The sequence below is a fragment of the Coregonus lavaretus genome, assembly GCF_964263955.1.
Source record: "Coregonus lavaretus genome assembly, chromosome: 14".
In the NCBI taxonomy this organism is placed as follows: domain Eukaryota; kingdom Metazoa; phylum Chordata; class Actinopteri; order Salmoniformes; family Salmonidae; genus Coregonus; species Coregonus lavaretus.
Genome location: NC_140001.1, coordinates 11,294,801 through 11,312,693, shown reverse-complemented (window position 1 = coordinate 11,312,693; position 17,893 = coordinate 11,294,801). Strand labels below are relative to the sequence as shown.

Genomic DNA, 17,893 nt, shown 5'->3' with positions numbered 1-17,893 from the left:
CCAAACTTCTTCCATTTAAGAATGATGGAGGCCACTGTGTTCTTGGGGACCTTCAATGCTGCAGAATTTTTTCCATAGATCTGTGCCTCAACACAATCCTGTCTCGGAGCTCTATTTCAGTTTTTTGTTTTTAATACATTTGCAAAAATGTCTTAAAGCCTGTTTTTGCTTTGTCATTATGGGGTATTGTCTGTAGATTGCTGAGAACTTCTATTTGTTTAACGCATTTTAGAATAAGGCTTTAACTTAACAAAATGTGGGGAAAAGTAAAGGGGTCTGAATACTTTCCGAAGGCACTGTAAATGTATATGTATGTGAATAGTTTATATAGACAGTATATGAATAGAATAGAAAAGGTGTGTACAGCAATAGTTATATAGGATGAGCCATGACTAGAATACAATGTATACATATAAAGTGGGTATAACAGTACAGTAGATGCTTATTTTACACGTTTCTATAGTTTATTAAATTACAGTATGTCGGCATTGTGTTATTTATACACTTTAATTTACTAAATCATGTACACTACATGGCCAAAAGTAGGTGGACACCCCTTCAAATTAGTGAGTTTGGCTATTTCAGCCACATCCGTTGCTGACAAGTGTATAAAATCGAGCACACAGCCATGCAATCTCCTTAGACAAACATTGGCAGTAGAATGGCCCGTACTGAAGAGCTCAGTGACTTTCAACATGGCACCGTCATAGGATGCCACCTGCTAGAGCTGCCCCAGTCAACTGTAATTGCTGTTATTGTGAAGTGGAAACGTCTAGGAGCAACAACTGCTCAGCCGCGAAGTGGTAGGCCACACAAGCTCACAGAACGGACCACCGAGTGCTGAAGCGCGTAATGTGTAAAAATAGTTTGTCCTCAGTTGCAACACTCACTACTAAGTTCCAAACTGCCTCTGGAAGCAATGTCAGCACAAGAACTGGTCGTCGGGAGCTTCATGAAATGGTTTTCCATGGCCGAGCAGCCGCACACAAGCCTAAGATCACCATGCTCAATGCCAAGCGTCGGCTGGAGTGGTGTAAAGTTCGCCGCCATTGGACTCTGGAGCAGTGGAAACATGTTCTCTGGAGTGATGAATAACACTTCACCGTCTGGCAGTCCGAGGGACAAATCTGGGTTTGGCGTATGCCAGGAGAACGCTACCTGCCCAAATGCATAGTGCCAACTGTAAAGTGGTGGAGGAGGAATAATGGTCTGGGGCTGTTTTTCATGGTTTGGGCTAGGCCCCATTGTTACAGTGAAGGGAAATCTTAACGCTACAGCATACAATGACATTCTAGACCATTCTGTGCTTCCAACTTTGTGGCAACAGTTTGGGGAAGGACCTTTCCTGTTTCAACATGACAATGCCCCCATGCACAAAGCAAGGTCCATACAGAAATGGTTTGTCGGGATTGTTGTGGAAGAACAACATCAGTGCCCGACCTCACTAATGCTCTTGTGGCTGAATGGAAGCAAGTCCCCGCAGCAATGTTCCAACATCTAGTGGAAAGCCTTCCAAGAAGAGTGGAGGCTGTTATAACAGCAAAGGGGGGGGACCACCCCATTTTAATGCCCATGATTTGGCCTGGTTAGGAGGGAGGCCGGGAAGAAGGGAGGGAGGGAGGGAGGTGAGGGAGGGAGGGAGGGAGGGAGGTGAGGGAGGGAATGATGACGGCCATAACGTGAGGGAAAACTTGTCTGTTTGCAAACCGAATAGTTGTCACCTTTTTTTTGTAAAGTGATGAATGAAGGACTTTGTTTCCTGCCCTGGCGGGATGGCCAACTTATTTTTTACACAAGTCAGCTGGGCCGGATGAAAGATAAACATTTAATCTCGGGGGTTAATGCGGAATAACTGCCAGAGCTGGCGGTGGTATACAGTTTGGTGAAAGCCAGATGCTGATGATTCGCTCCAGAGGCGGGAGACTGGCTGGTGCCCCAAAGCAGAATCTAATCAGGACTGGAGGCCCACTTTGATGATGGAGCTTACTGGCCCCTACAGAAAGGAGGGTGTGTGTGTGTGTGTGTGTGTGTGTGTGTGTGTGTGTGTGTGTGTGTGTGTGTGTGTGTGTGTGTGTGTGTGTGTGTGTGTGTGTGTGTGTGCTTGTGAATGTGAATGTGTTTCATAACACACAGACACCATCAATTATTTAAATAATACGTCTACAGTATATAGTGTGACCCAATTGTGTAACAAGCAATATGTTACCTACTGTAAGACCCAGAGAGTGCTAAGGAATCTTTGGTGGCAGTCAGTTTCACTCCTGCACTGGTACACCCCTACCACAAGACACTATACAGATAAGCTTATACAGTAAAGTCCATGTAAACTGCCCCCCATTCCCCCACCCAACCACTAGTGCCAGGAACATGGCAAATTGCTCTGCAAATTGTTGCAAGGGTGACAGAGCCATGCCACAAACTCCAAGCCACAGTCATTATGGGTTTTAAAAAGTGGAAAATTATAGCGTGTTTATAGGCAATGTTGAGAGGGCCATTTTTCAGAGATCCTTTAATATTTGATTGCTTGCCAACCAACCACATGCAAAGCCACAATTCTTGTGGACTATCTTTATTCTGGTACACTGGAATGTCCTCGCACGTCAATCATTAAAACGTATGCACAAACCCATTACTCACCCAAAACATTACCAGACGTGTCAGTCTGCTTCTGTGAATCGGTCCATTCTGAACTGACACCAGTAATTAATACAACATTGTTCAGTATTCTACCCTGTTGTTCTGATGCCTTATTGAATCTTAACTTAACCCTCCCGTTGTCCTAGGGTCAAAATGACCCGCCACTGTGTTGAACCAACTTTATTTAATTTTTATATTTTTGGGATCATTTGTGAGAAGGAGGCAGTGAGACTTTAAAGAAAGTATCACTGCCTCCTTCTCACAAATGATCCAAAAAATATACAAATTAAATAAAGTTGGTTCAACACAGTGACGGGTCATTTTGACCCTAGGACAACGGGAGGGTTAACTTAACTCACTCTACCCCTTCTCTTGTCTTTCACAGAGACTGAACTTGGTGATCAGAACCGGGTGCTTGCCAGCCATGGCTCCAACGTCACTCTACCATGCCGGCTCCACCGCCAGCATGGGATATCCTTCGGCAGCGTGGGCATGAGAATCAAATGGACCAAGCTGTCTGCGGACGAGTCTCTGGAGGAGGATATCTTGGTGTCCATGGGATTCCACAAAAAGAGCTACGGCAGCTTCCAGGGCCGCGTCCACCTGCTGGAGGCCAACGATGACGACGCCTCACTGGTCCTCAGCGATGTGTCCCTAGACGACATGGGAAAGTTCCGTTGTGAGGTCATTGATGGCATTGATGATGTCATCCATGAGGTTACCTTGGAGGTGCTAGGTAGTGTAGGCTACAGCGATGGTAAATCCTTCTATCTTTACTTCTGCCACCAGCTCTGCGATGGCCGTCATCTCATCATCCTGCACTTCCTCATCACCCCCCTCCATTTTATCTTGTCTTTTTGTTGATGTTATACTTTACCTTGTAAATAGAGAGGAGTTTTTCCAGACCAAGTGGCCTGACCTGCAGGGGTCATTTAGCAGACGCTCTTATAAGGTTAAGTGCCTTGCTCAAGGGCACATCGACAGATTTCCCCCCCAACCTAGTCGGCTCTGGGATTTGAACCAACGACCTTTCGGTTACTGGCCCAACGCTCTTAAGCGCTAGGCTCCCTGCCGCCCTAGTCCTACCCATGAACTACTCTCTGGTGGAAATTAATGGTTTCAAGACCAGAGCCAATAAATATATTTCACGGACTGGCTGTTCCCTTATTTTCAACACCTCACCACCACATTATTGATTTCTTTGTAGAGAGACAAAAGACGAAAGACATCTTTTGTTCATTTATTCAAATTTTCTGCTGAGTACATTCACGCAGTCTTACACTGCAGTAAACTAAAAGACATTTTCCGTCTGAACTAATACCACTCCACATCTATCCAGACATCCTCCTTACTCATACCATTTGTATAATGATGAAATAAGTCCTGTTCTTCCTTTTAACATGTGGAACAAATACAACCACATGGCAAATCATCTATCGGTTAAACTGAGTCAGCCTAAATGCATCCAATACTATTACATGGTCCTCGTTCCTATCTGGGCCAAGACCGCCAAGAACGCCTGAGCAGATTTGGCTCTTGGGTAAGAAAAGGGATCTTTAACAGAAATAAACTAGTTCGCTAGCCATAATGAAAACATGCTGGTACAACTAGCCATTGTTAACATTGGAACAAAATAGTCCAATAAAAAACCTCAATGCTGGTTGTGATTTTCCTCAAAGTACCGGTTATCAAATCAAATGTTATCTTGGTGTCGGCTGTACACATCTGACAGTCCAGCACTCTCGTACTTAGGCTACCATGGGATGCAGGGTTTTGTAACAGATGCAACTACAGATGCTGATATAGCAATGCCAGGCTAATCTACTGTCTTACAGTATGAAAAATGTATGCACTAACTGTAAGTCGCTCTGGATAAGAGCGTCTGCTAAATGACTCAAATGTAAATGTAATGGTTCCTGCTTTATCGGCTCCTAGTCGTTTCTTAACCATTCCCAAAGGGTAAAGAGACAAGCTGCTGATTTGTCTTGGGATAAACAGGCAGTGGTCAAATACCATCCTCTCTGTTAGCTACAGTAGCAGTGACACAAAGCAAAGACGGGGGTTGAATGCAAATGTCTTACTCAGGCCATTTACGATTGAAAGAAATTAAGGGGTGGCTCTCCCATAGGCATCAATGCAATAGCATCTGGGTCTGGTCTACTTAGTTCATTGACTGTACATGAACCAGAAAAAATTTGGGAGTGGAATGTCTCGCTTCCTCTTACGTCTCTGACACAAAGTACATTCATGAAGGCTGAAGAAGTGCTGTTGAGGTCCAATTCTGTGCTCTCCAAGAACATGTCAACAATCACCAGAGCCTGATGATAGCCACCTTCCCCTCAGGGTTTTCACATTTGGGTGGAGGCTGGACACATAAAATACTGAACAGGACAATAGACCAGCAAAGTCTGAGTCAAGGGAATTAATTCCATTACAGAACCATCCCACTCAAGGTGCTGTTTTACAGCTGTTAATGACATAACTGAACCACCCAATGATTGACACCAGAAGTTCCATTTGCGGGACACAGTTGATCAATATAATGGAATGTACAAGTTGTTCTGGTCTAACATACTTACATACATCTTAATTTGAGCCAGTTTGCTACAGCAGGAAAATAATCCTGCAGCAACAGGAAATGTGAATTATGATGTGGATTTTAATTAATGGACATTTTTGTAGGGGTTGATACATTTTTCGTAATGAAAAATCAGGTCTGACATTTCAAAGTAGAAATCACAAACTTCAGAGGCCCTTTTAAACCTCAAATACACTACATGTTTTAGATTTCCTGCATTGCAGGAAATATCTCCAGCAACAGGGTGATCAAATTAAGGTCCTGCATCTGTAGCTTGGCAGTTGCAGGCTAATTAAAACATGAACATCTTGTTTGGTAAAAACAGCAGAGATCACACCTACCTTGCGTGAGATGAATCTCCCTTCCCTGCTGAGTGGCAGACAGCCACAAAATTAGGCAGTTAGCGAAGTCTGGAATTTCTCTGTCTCTCTGGAGATGGCTGCTCTTTTAACGCTCACCAGGAGCCGCAAGACCAAGAAGAGTAATGGCTTACACTCACTAACTTATACTATCAGATCATATGTCAGAAACCCCCATTCCCTCATCACTGGTCCGGTCTAGACCCAGGACCACACACATTCTTCATCCCACTGGATGTCTGGGTCTGTAAACCGACAGTAGGACGAGTGTGTAAAACAGAAATCCAAAATTCTCTCTTCCATACGCATTCTGAAACTGGAATTACAAACACAGTGCCACTGGTTGAAAGGAAGAATGGTCTGTATTCAGTTTAGAGTAATATACGTCACCTACAGTATGTTTTATGTGTATCTGTATGCTTTCATTTACAGTATATTTCTATCTACTGTATGTACAGTGAGAGGAAAGGGTATTTGATCCCCTGCTGATTTTTTACGTTTGCCCACTGACAAAGAAGTGATCAGTCTATGATTTTAATGGTAGGTTTATTTGAACAGTGAGAGACAGAATAACAACAACAAAATCCAGAAAAACGCATGTCAAAAAGGAGGTTATAAATTGTTTTGCATTTAATGAGGGAAATAAGTATTTGACCCCCTCTCAATCAGAAAGATTTCTGGTTCCCAGGTGTCTTTTATACAGATAACGAACTGAGATTAGGAGCACACTCTTAAAGGGAGTGCTCCTAATCTCAGCTTGTTACCTGTATAAAAGATACCTGTCCACAGAAGCAATCAATCAATCAGATTCCAAACTCTCCACCATGTACAAGACCAAAGAGCTCTCCAAGGATGTCAGGGACAAGATTGTAGACCTACACGGCTGGAATGGGCTACAAGACCATTGCCAAGCAGCTTGGTGAGAAGGTGACAACAGTTGGTGCGATTATTCGCAAATGGAAGAAGCACAAAATAAATGTCAATCTCCCTCGGCCTGGGGCACCATGCAAGATCTCACCTCGTGGAGTTGCAATGATCATGAGAACGGTGAGGAATCAGCCCAGAACTACACGGGAGGATCTTGTCAATGATCTCAAGGCAGCTGAGACCATAGTCACCAAGAAAACAATTGGTAACACACTACGCCATGAAGGACTGAAATCCTGCAGCACCCGCAAGGTCCCCCTGCTCAAGAAAGCACATATACATGCCCGTCTGAAGTTTGCCAATGAATATCTGAATGATTCAGAGGAGAACTGGGTGAAAGTGTTGTGGTCAGATGAGACCAAAATTGAGCTCTTTGGCATCAACTCAACTCACCGTATTTGGAGGAGGAGGAATGCTGCCTATGACCCCAAGAACACCATCCCCACTGTCAAACATGGAGGTGAAAACATAATGCTTTGGGGGTGTTTTTCTGCTAAGGGGACAGGACAACTTCACCGCATCAAAGGGACGATGGATGGGGCCATGTACCGTCAAATCTTGGGTGAGAACCTCCTTCCCTCAGCCAGGGCATTGAAAATGGGTCATGGATGGGTATTCCAGCCTGACAATGACCCAAAACACACGGCCAAGGCCACAAAAGAGTGGCTCAAGAAGAAGCACATTAAGGTCCTGGAGTGGCCTAGCCAGTCTCCAGACCTTAATCCCATAGAAAATCTGTGGAGGAAGCTGAAGGTTCGAGTTGCCAAACGTCAGCCTCGAAACCTTAATGACTTGGAGAAGATCTGCAAAGAGGAGTGGGACAAAATCCTTCCTGAGATGTGTGCAAACCTGGTGGCCAACTACAAGAAATGTCTGACCTCTGTGATTGCCAACAAGGGTTTTGCCACCAAGTACTAAGTCATGTTTTGCAGAGGGGTCAAATACTTATTTCCCTCATTAAAAGCAAATCAATTTATAACATTTTTGACATGCGTTTTTCTGGATTTTTTTGTTGTTATTCTGTCTCTCACTGTTCAAATAAACCTACCATTAAAATTATAGACTGATCATGTCTTTGTCAGTGGGCAAACGTACAAAATCAGCAGGGGATCAAATATTTTTTTCCCTCACTGTATGTCTATCCCTGTTCTCTCCTCTCCGCACAGGCTATACAACCTTCTCACACCGCGTGGCTGCTGCCACTCTAACCTGGTGGTCCCTGCACGCATGACCCACGTGGAGTTCCAGGTCTCCGGCAGCCTCTGGAACTGCCGTTTTGCGGCCAACAAGGCAGAGTTCATCTCAGCCTATGCTACCCTCCAGTCCCTCGACTTCTTGGCGCTGACAGAAACATGGATTACCACAGAAAACACTGCTACTCCTACTGCTCTCTCCTCGTCTGACCATGTGTTCTCGCATACCCCGAGAGCATCTGGTCAGCGGGGTGGTGGCACAGGAATCCTCATCTCTCCCTAGTGGACATTCTCTCTTTCTCCCCTGACCCATCTGTCTATCTCCTTATTTGAATTCCATGCTGTCACAGTCACTAGCCCATTCAAGCTTAACATCCTTATCATTTATCGCCCTCCAGGTTCCCTTCGAGAGTACATCAATGAGCTTGACGCCTTGATAAGTTCCTTTCCTGAGGATGGCTCACCCCTCACAGTTCTGGGTGACTTGAACCTCCCTACGTCTACCTTTGACTAATTTCTCTCTGCCTCCTTCTTTCCACTCCTCTCCTCTTTTGACCGCACCCTCTCACCGTCCCCCCCTACTCACAAGGCAGGCAATACGCTTGACCTCATCTTTACTAGATGCTGTTCTTCTACTAATCTCACTGCAACTCCCCTCCAAGTCTCCGACCACTACTTTGTATCATATTCTCTTTCGCTCTCCTCCAACACTACTCACTCTGCCACTACTCAGATGGTAATGCGCCGTCGCAACCTTCGCTCTCTCTATCCCGCTACTCTCTCCTCTTCCATCCTATCATCTCTTCCCTCTGCTCAATTCTTCTCCCTCCAATCTCCTGATTCTGCCTCCTCAACCCTCCTCTCCTCCCTTTCTGCATCATTTGACTCTCTATGTCTCCTATCCTCCCGGCCGGCTCGGTCCTCCCCTCCTGCTCCGTGGCTTGACGAATCATTGCGAGCTCACAGAACAGGAAATGGAGGAAAACTAGACTCCCTGCGGACCTGGCATCTTTCTGCCTCTGTTTCTGCTGCTAAAGCCACTTTCTACCACTCTAAATTCCAAGCATCTGCCTCTAACCCTAGGAAGCTCTTTGCCACTTTCTCCTCCCTGCTGAATCCTCCCCCCTCTCTGTGGATGACTTCATCAACCATTTTGAAAAGAAGGTTGACGACATCCTATGCTTTGACTTCTTTCTCCCCTCTCTCTCCAGATGAAATCTTGCGACTTGTGACGGCCGGCCGCCCAACAACCTGCCCGCTTGACCCTATCTCCTCTTCTCTTCTCCAGACCATTTCCGGAGACCTTCTCCCTTACCTCACCTCGCTCATCAACTCATCCTTGACCGCTGGCTATGTCCCTTCCGTCTTCAAGAGAGCAAGAGTTGCACCCCTTCTCAAAAAACCTACACTCGATCCCTCCGATGTCAACAACTACAGACCAGTATCCCTTCTTTCTTTTCTCTAAAAAACTCTTGAGTCTTGCTATCTCTTTTAGAATGACCTTCTTGATCCAAACCAGTTAGGTTTCAAGACTGGTCATTCAACTGAGACTGCTCTTCTCTGTGTCACGGAGGCTCTCCTCCCTGCTAAAGCTAACTCTCTCTCCTCTGCTCTCGTCCTTCTAGACCTATCTGCTGCCTTTGATACTGTGAACCACCAGATCCTCCTCTCCACCCTCTCCGAGTTGGGCATCTCCAGTGCGGCTCACTCTTGGATTGCGTTCTACCTGACAGGTCGCTCCTACAAGGTGGCGTGGCGAGAATCTGTCTCCGCACCACGTGCTCTCACCACTGGTGTCCCCCAGGGCTCAGTTCTAGGCCCTCTCCTATTCTCGCTATACACCAAGTCACTTGGTTCTGTCATATCCTCACATGGCCTCTCCTATCATTGCTACGCAGACGACACACAATTCATCTTCTCCTTTCCCCCTTCTGATAACCAGGTGGCGAATCGCATCTCTGCATGTCTGGCAGACATATCAGTGTGGATGACGGATCACCACCTCAAGCTGAACCTCAGCAAGACGGAGCTGCTCTTCCTCCCGGGGAAGGACTGCCCGTTCCATGATCTCGCCATCACGGTTGACAACTCCATTGTGTCCTCCTCCCAGAGTGCAAAGAGCCTTGGCGTGATCCTGGACAACACCCTGTCGTTCTCCGCTAACATCAAGGCGGTGACGCGATCCTGTAGGTTCATGCTCTACAACATTCGCAGAGTACGACCCTGCCTTACACAGGAAGCGGCACAGGTCCTAATCCAGGCACTTGTCATCTCCCGTCTGGATTACTGCAACTCGCTGTTGTCTGGGCTCCCTGCCTGTGCCATTAAACCCCTACAACTCATCCAGAATGCCGCAGCCCGTCTGGTGTTCAAACTTCCCATGTTCTCTCAAGTCACCCCGCTCCTCCGCACACTCCACTGGCTTCCAGTTGAAGCTCGCATCTGCTACAAGACCATGGTGCTTGCCTACGGAGCTGTGAGGGGAACGGCACCTCCGTACCTTCAGGCTCTGATCAGTCCCTACACCCAAACGAGGGCATTGCGTTCATCCACCTCTGGCCTGCTGGCCCCCCTACCTCTGCGGAAGCACAGTTCCCGCTCAGCCCAGTCAAAACTGTTTGCTGCTCTGGCACCCCAATGGTGGAACAAGCTCCTTCACGACGCCAGGACAGCGGAGTCACTCACCACCTTCCGGAGACACTTGAAACCCCACCCTTTTAAGGAATACCTGGGATATGATAAAGTAATCATTCTACCCCCCCCCCCTTACCCCACCCCAAAGCGAAAAATAAAATAAAAAATATTGTAAAGTGGTTGTCCCACTGGCTATCATAAGGTGAATGCACCAATTTGTAAGTCGCTCTGGATAAGAGCGTCTGCTAAATGACGAAACTGTAAAATGTAAAATGTTATACATTTATTTGCATTTTAATGAGGGAAATAAGTATTTGACCCCTCTGCAAAACATGACTTAGTACTTGGTGGCAAAACCCTTGTTGGCAATCACAGAGGTCAGATGTTTCTTGTAGTTGGCCACCAGGTTTGCACACATCTCAGGAGGGATTTTGTCCCACTCCTCTTTGCAGATCTTCTCCAAGTCATTAAGGTTTCGAGGCTGACGTTTGGCAACTCAAACCTTCAGCTTCCTCCACAGATTTTCTATTGGATTAAGGTCTGGAGACTGGCTAGGCCACTCCAGGACCTTAATGTGCTTATTCTTGAGCCACTCCTTTGTTGCCTTGGCCGTGTGTTTTGGGTCATTGTCCTGCTGGAATACCCATCCACAACCCATTTTCAATGCCCTGGCTGAGGGAAGGAGGTTCTCACCCAAGATTTGACGGTACATGGCCCCGTCCATCGTCCCTTTGATGCGGTGAAGTTGTCCTGTCCCCTTAGCAGAAAAACACCCCCAAAGCATAATGTTTCCACCTCCATGTTTGACAGTGGGGATGGTGTGGGGCAGCATTCCTCCTCCTCCAAACACGGCGAGTTGAGTTGATGCCAAAGAGCTCGATTTTGGTCTCATCTGACCACAACACTTTCACCCAGTTCTCCTCTGAATCATTCAGATGTTCATTGGCAAACTTCAGACGGGCATGTAAATGTGCTTTCTTGAGCAGGGGGACCTTGCGGGCGCTGCAGGATTTCAGTCCTTCACGGCGTAGTGTGTTACCAATTGTTTTCTTGGTGACTATGGTCCCAGCTGCCTTGAGATCATGGACAAGATCCTCCCATGTAGTTCTGGGCTGATTCCTCACCGTTCTCATGATCATTGCAACTCCACGAGGTGAGATCTTGCATGGAGCCCCAGGCCGAGGGAGATTGACAGTTCTTTTATGTTTCTTCCATTTGCGAATAATCGCACCAACTGTTGTCACCTTCTCACCAAGCTGCTTGGCGATGGTCTTGTAGCCCATTCCATCCTTGTGTAAATCTACAATCTTGTCCCTGACATCCTTGGAGAGCTCTTTGGTCTTGGCCATGGTGGAGAGTTTGGAATCTGATTGACTGATTGCTTCTGTGGACAGGTGTCGTTGACACAGGTAACATACTTAGATTAGGAGCACTCCCTTTAACAGTGTGCTCCTAATCTCAGCTCGTTACCTGTATAAAAAGACACCTGGGAGTCAGAAATCTTTCTGATTGAGAGGGGGTCAAATACTTATTTCCCTCATTAAAATGCAAATCAATTTATAACATTTTTGACATGAGTTTTTCTGGATTTTTCTGTTGTTATTCTGTCTCTCACTGTTCAAATAAACCTACCATTAAAATTATAGACTGATCATTTCTTTGTCAGTGGGCAAACGTACAAAATCACCCGGGGATCAAATACTTTTTTCCCTCACTGTATATAACATGCGTAACTATGCAATGGGTTTCTATCCACTGTGGTGATTACATTAAAGACATAAAATAAACATTAATGTAAGGATACATTCAAAATAGCACATGTCATAAAAAGGATAAAAACAATTTTCTGACTTGTTAAAAGAGAACAATTCATCTTACATTATACAATGGGTGGGTCTACTCCTGAATGCTGATTGGTTAAAACCGCATCCCAACCGGTGTCTATTCCACAAGTTACTGCCCGGCTAAAGCTATGACGTTGAAATGCCTATTCACTGTTCTATCTGACTGCGCAATCCTCTGTCTCATCAGCCCAGCTAGGCAATTCATACACTTAATCTCCACTATAAAAAGTATTTAGACGTTATCTCCCATTTCTTTTGGACTAACATTTGGTTTTCAACAGCGGAGATTTGTATTAACCTGTCTCTCCGAAATTTGCAACATTGTTTCAATATTGAAATTCGATCTCCAGCTGTCCTATAGTAATGAACATGTCAGGAGTTGGGACAAGCCAGTTGAAATCATGAATCAAAATTATTTACATGGATATGTACAAAGAATGTCAATAAAAAAACACGAAACACAACTAGTTTGCTGTCATTCCAGCTTCAGTTTGAAATGATTGTGTTAGCTGTGTAGTTGGCTAGCTCCTCTGAACAGTGGCCTGGCAAGAAAGCAAATGTTCTATGCCAGGCGAAATCGTGCATCATTAGTTCATTGTTATGGATGCATCCCCCAAAAAAGTACTAGAAAACAGCTTAAACAAACGCAAATGCAGCTACTTTGCTGTTATTCTGGGTGCACTGTTTGACGTGACTGTGTTAGCCGAAGTTGGCTAGCTAGCAAGCAAGGCATAAGAACGTTGCCAGCCATCATGGCAACGGAACATTTAGAACAAACGACTGGGTCTCGTCCATAGATTTAGAACAAAAATACTTAATGACTGGGTCGCATCTCTGGCAACCGAACCGATAGAACGAACAAATAAATTAAACAAAATAACGTTTTTAATGAAAATATGTCAATCATTATTTGAATATGTTGTTAACCCGTTATATAAACGTGATAATGCCCTCAAAGTCAGTTGTTTGGAGGATATATTGGCACGGTTTGCCGGGCCCTCGACGAAACAACACCCTTGCCAATATATCCTCCAAACACTGGCTTCTCTGGCATTTTCACTTAAATAGAATAGTGAGTTACGTTGGCATTTTCCTGAGTGGGAGCTCCATTCAGCGTAAGAGCCAAATGCACTACTGTCTAACATTAACCCCAGCTCCTTTCTCATTCCCAGGTGTGGTGTTCCCTTACTCCCCACGGCTGGGCCGATACAACCTCAACTTCCACGATGCCGAGCATGCTTGCCTGGACCAGGACTCTGTGGTGGCCTCCTTCGACCAGCTCTATAAGGCCTGGAGGAGTGGCATGGACTGGTGCAATGCTGGCTGGCTGAACGACGGGTCCGTGCAGTACCCCATCACCAAACCCAGAGGGCCCTGTGGAGGTGCCAATGCCGGGGCGGGCCTGAGGAACTACGGCCAGCGTGAAAAGTCCAAGAGCCACTACGATGTCTTCTGCTTCACCTCTGGCCTCAAGGGTGAGTTGGTGTCTCCTTCGTGTGCAGTGTGTTATGTGTCATTAAGACACAATTATTCAAGTAGCAGAAATAGATGGACATACATTACAGTAGGCCAGAGTTCATCAACATTTCTAATTGACCTTTTTGTAAAGTGAGGCAGAAGGCCCCCAACCCAACCCAAATCTTCTGTTGACTTTTGGCCGTCTTCTCCTCTCTGACCCCAGGTCGTTTCTACTGGCTGGTGCAACCCGACAAGCTGACGTTCGCAGAGGCTGTTCAGGCATGCCAGGATGACGGGGCTGAGATCGCCAATGTGGCCCAGATGTACGCTGCCTGGAAGCTGAACAGTTATGACCGCTGCGACTCTGGCTGGCTGGCTGACGGCAGCGTCCGCTACCCCATCTCCAGACCCCGCAGGAACTGCAGCCCGACAGAGGCGGCCGTGCGCTTCGTGGGATTCCCCGACAAGAAGCAAAAGCTCTTTGGTGTCTACTGCTTCAAGGGCCAGCAGTGAAGAGGGAATGCCAGGACTTAGCCCTGAGCACAAAATCAACATAACCACCAAAGAAAAACAACAACGACAACAACAACAACAATTACACCAATGCATGCCGGGAATTAATTTGCATGAACTAGCATGAGCTCATTACCTTACCAAAACTGTGATAACCTTTTTTTTTTATTCTTACCAACCATGAATATTGTAAAAACTCATTTTCATACTGCAATTATCAAAATGTATTTTGTAAGCTGAAACAAGAGATATTCCTTAACATTTTCAGTCATGTAATATGTTGGTCATATAATAACACAGCACTATGGTTGAAATTGTGACAGAGACAAGGACTGGATGAGTTACATCATCCTCGTTTGTTTTGTCCTCCACAGATTGAGTGTGTGAAGAAATAATTATTCGAGTGTTTATGCTCCATTTGACGAGGGAATGGTTTTTAAGTTTAAAAAAATTGTCTGTGACAAAATGCATCACGTCTAACTAACATGCATATCAAGCAATTTATGGGCTAAATGGCATTAACATAATAACCACTGTTTGACTATGGCAGTTCTGTTTTCAGTAACACTTGCACAGTAATGCTACAACAAACTACGACAGACAAATAACAACAACAACAACAAAATCACGTTTTAATCCCCATTTCAAGTGAATCTCCATCTGACATTTCACAAAGGACATTCAAGTTAGCTAGCTAACTTTCCTGTATGTCCTGAAACGGTGAACTACACCCATAGAAAAAAGGGTTCCAAAAGGGTTATTTGGCTGTCCCCATAGGAGAACCCTTTTTGGTTCCAGGTAGAACCCTTTTTGGTTCCAGGTAGAACTCTTTTGGGTTCCATATAGGACTCTCTGGGGAAAGGGTTTTACATGGAACCCAAAAAGGGTTCTTCAAAGTGTTTTCCTATGGGGCAGCCGAAGAACCGTTTTAGGTTCTAGATAGCACCTTGTTTTCTAAGAGTATATGATATTGTTCCAAAGTTTCAGAAAGTTTCAGAAAAGTTTATCTACTAACTTATAGACCCTTCTCTCTGAAAAAAAACGTGTTTTTGCAAGTGATACTTTAATAATACCTTTCTCTCCTCTACATCTAAATACTTCCTTCCCCCTCTTACTAAGAATCCTTTGGGGTGCTTTTCAACTTTATGAACTGTGATCCGATCTTTTAAAACGTCTGTTTAAGGCATACCATGAATGTATGTGTCCCGGACTGTCACCCCTCTTCATAGATAGTTTAGATCAATAGATAATCAAAAGTCATTCTGAGCAATTATTGTAACTAATATAACCCTTTTTGTTATTTTTTACAAAGGGTTTGCATTGCCTTTTTCTAATGTTCTTTTTATGTCAGTGTGTGGCATATTGCTTGGTCAAATTGTTTTGAATTGTTTTTTTTTGTAACTCTTTTGAGAGAATCTTAATATGTACTCCCCACACTTGCCCCTCACCAAAACCTTACTTAGTGTACCGTATCATATTGGACAAAATTCTCAGATTGAAATCGCAACAATTCCTGGGTATAATTTCAGCTAAATGTCAGTGAAGGAAAAATCTCAACGTACTGTAGATTTGATTGTACGACATCACTTAAGTTATGAGCTGCAAACACAGGGCTTACATTGCACTTCTCAGGGCATCCGACTTCCTTTAAGCCCCCGTTGCTAGTGTGCAACAGTGCCTAAAGCCAGGTGACCGATTTGGTTGATCCATCCAGGCCCCCCAAGATCCGCTTTAAGAATTTCCAATTGGATCATTTTGGAAAAACAATGTTGAGCAGTTTTTGTCTTCACACGCAAATCAATGAAACACAGGGTCTGACTTAAATCCTGACTTGAAGAGGTTGGTCCAGTCCAGACTCAAAGAGCAAAAAATCACAAAGTATTTACAACCAATTTTAACTAAGACTTGAGATTAGCCTCCTGTGAAGTTTATTCTGGCATGATAACAATATTATCATGGTCCAAGGGCAGTAACCAGAGTTATTTTATATGCATTGCAAATATAAAGTGGTAAAAAAGAGAGCGACTAGAAATACCACTTGACTTCTATATGTCTCTATATGTTAAATGTTTTACAGTGTTCTCTCAGCATTAGAACACTAAAATGGGCCCATTGGACATGTAGGAGGTTGACAATTGAGAGCTGTGTTGACTATAGCCACAACCACTAGCCTATTGGAGCCAATGTTGGCCAGTAAAACTGAACATACAAATGATGGAGGTCATCTTTATTTTCTTTTTGTGTTGTATTTAGGCTTACCTTTCTCTCTCTCTCTCCTAGATGGCATTGACACAGGTAGCATGTGGTTATTTGGTTGAACCTGGTTTAGTAACTGCAGTTACATAAAATACTCTTAAATAGACTGACTTTTCTAAAGCATGATACACATAATTGGTGTTTTTCACCTTTGTATGCGCACAACCTTCGGTGGAGGTATTTTTTGTATTCTAATGCCATTTACCTTTTTGAACAAAAGACCGAACTGAAAATAAAAACTTGGTAAAAAACGTTTGACTCTGTGACTTTCTCCCCTCCATTTAAGGGTAGTTCTGTGTATTTCTGTTATTGTTTGATCTGGACCAACATAAATGGATTATGTTTCTACTTTCTATAAATTTCGGAGGTTGCCCTTGGTGCAGTAGAAAGCTGCTGGCAGGAGCATAGGAGTTGGCAAATGAAGGGCACTCTCTCCTGTCTCCATTTTCAGTGTACAATGGAGTTTTTTGTTGAAAGTAAATTGCCTATATAAGGCTTTAATACTGCATGTGTACCAACAACTAGGATACAGATGTAGGGATCGATATAAAAAAGATTCCACTTGCAAAGACTCATTCAGAAACCAGTTTCAAATCAATATTTTGTGATATGAAAATGTGCAACCCTGGTATTGATTTAATGATAGTCTATAAAGTGTGGAGGAGGTTTGTGTGATCCATAAGACATTCAAGACCAGGCCTATAGGTAACCTGTCTAAATGACTATCGCCCCGTAGCACTCACATCTGTAGCAATGAAATGCTTTCAAAATACTGGTGATGGCTCACATCAACACCATCATCCCAGACAACCTGGACCCACTCCAATTCGCGTACCACCCCAACAGATCCACAGATGACGCAATCTCAATTGCACTCCACACTGCCCTTTCTGGACAAAGGAACACTTACGTGAGAATGGTGTTCATTGACTACAGCTCAGCGTTCAACACCATGGTGCCCTCCAAGCTCATCACTAAACTAAGGACCCTGGGAATAAACACCACCCTCTGCGACTGGATCCTGAAACTTCCTGACGAGTCGCCCCCAGGTGGTGAGGGTAGGCAACAACACATCCGCCATGCTGACCCTCAATGCGGGGTCCCCTCAGGGGTGCATGCTTAGTCCCCTCCTGTACCCCCTGTTCACCCAGGACTGCGTGGCCGCGCACGACTCCAACTCCGTTATTAAGTTTGCTGATGACACAACGTTGATAGGCCTGATCACCAAAGAAGATGAGACAGCCTATAGGGAGGAGGTCAGAGACATGGCAGTGTGGTGCCAGGACAACAACCTCTCCCTCAACGTCAGCAAGACAAATGAGCTGATCGTGAACTACAGGATACGGAGGGCCAAGCACGACCCCATCCACATCAACGGGGCTGTAGTGGAGCAGGTCGAGAGCTTCAAGTTCCTCTATGTCCACATCACTAAGGAATTATCATGGTCCACACACAACAACACAGTCGTAAAGAGGGCACGACAACGCCTCTTCC

At 44.8% G+C, this 17,893-nt stretch overlaps 1 protein-coding gene across 1 annotated transcript in view; it reads left to right on the top strand.

Moving 5' to 3' along the window:
- The window catches only part of LOC311141314 (hyaluronan and proteoglycan link protein 1-like), a 31,182-nt gene extending 14,528 nt beyond the window's left edge, over nt 1–16,654 (top strand). Inside the window, exons 2-4 of the mRNA XM_084176608.1 lie at nt 3,023–3,394; nt 13,345–13,647; nt 13,854–16,654. Coding sequence (XP_084032734.1) covers nt 3,023–3,394; nt 13,345–13,647; nt 13,854–14,143 — 965 coding nt within the window. The 3' untranslated portion in view covers nt 14,144–16,654. The remainder of the gene's footprint in view (nt 1–3,022; nt 3,395–13,344; nt 13,648–13,853) is intronic.
- Nucleotides 16,655–17,893: the final 1,239 nt, after the last annotated feature.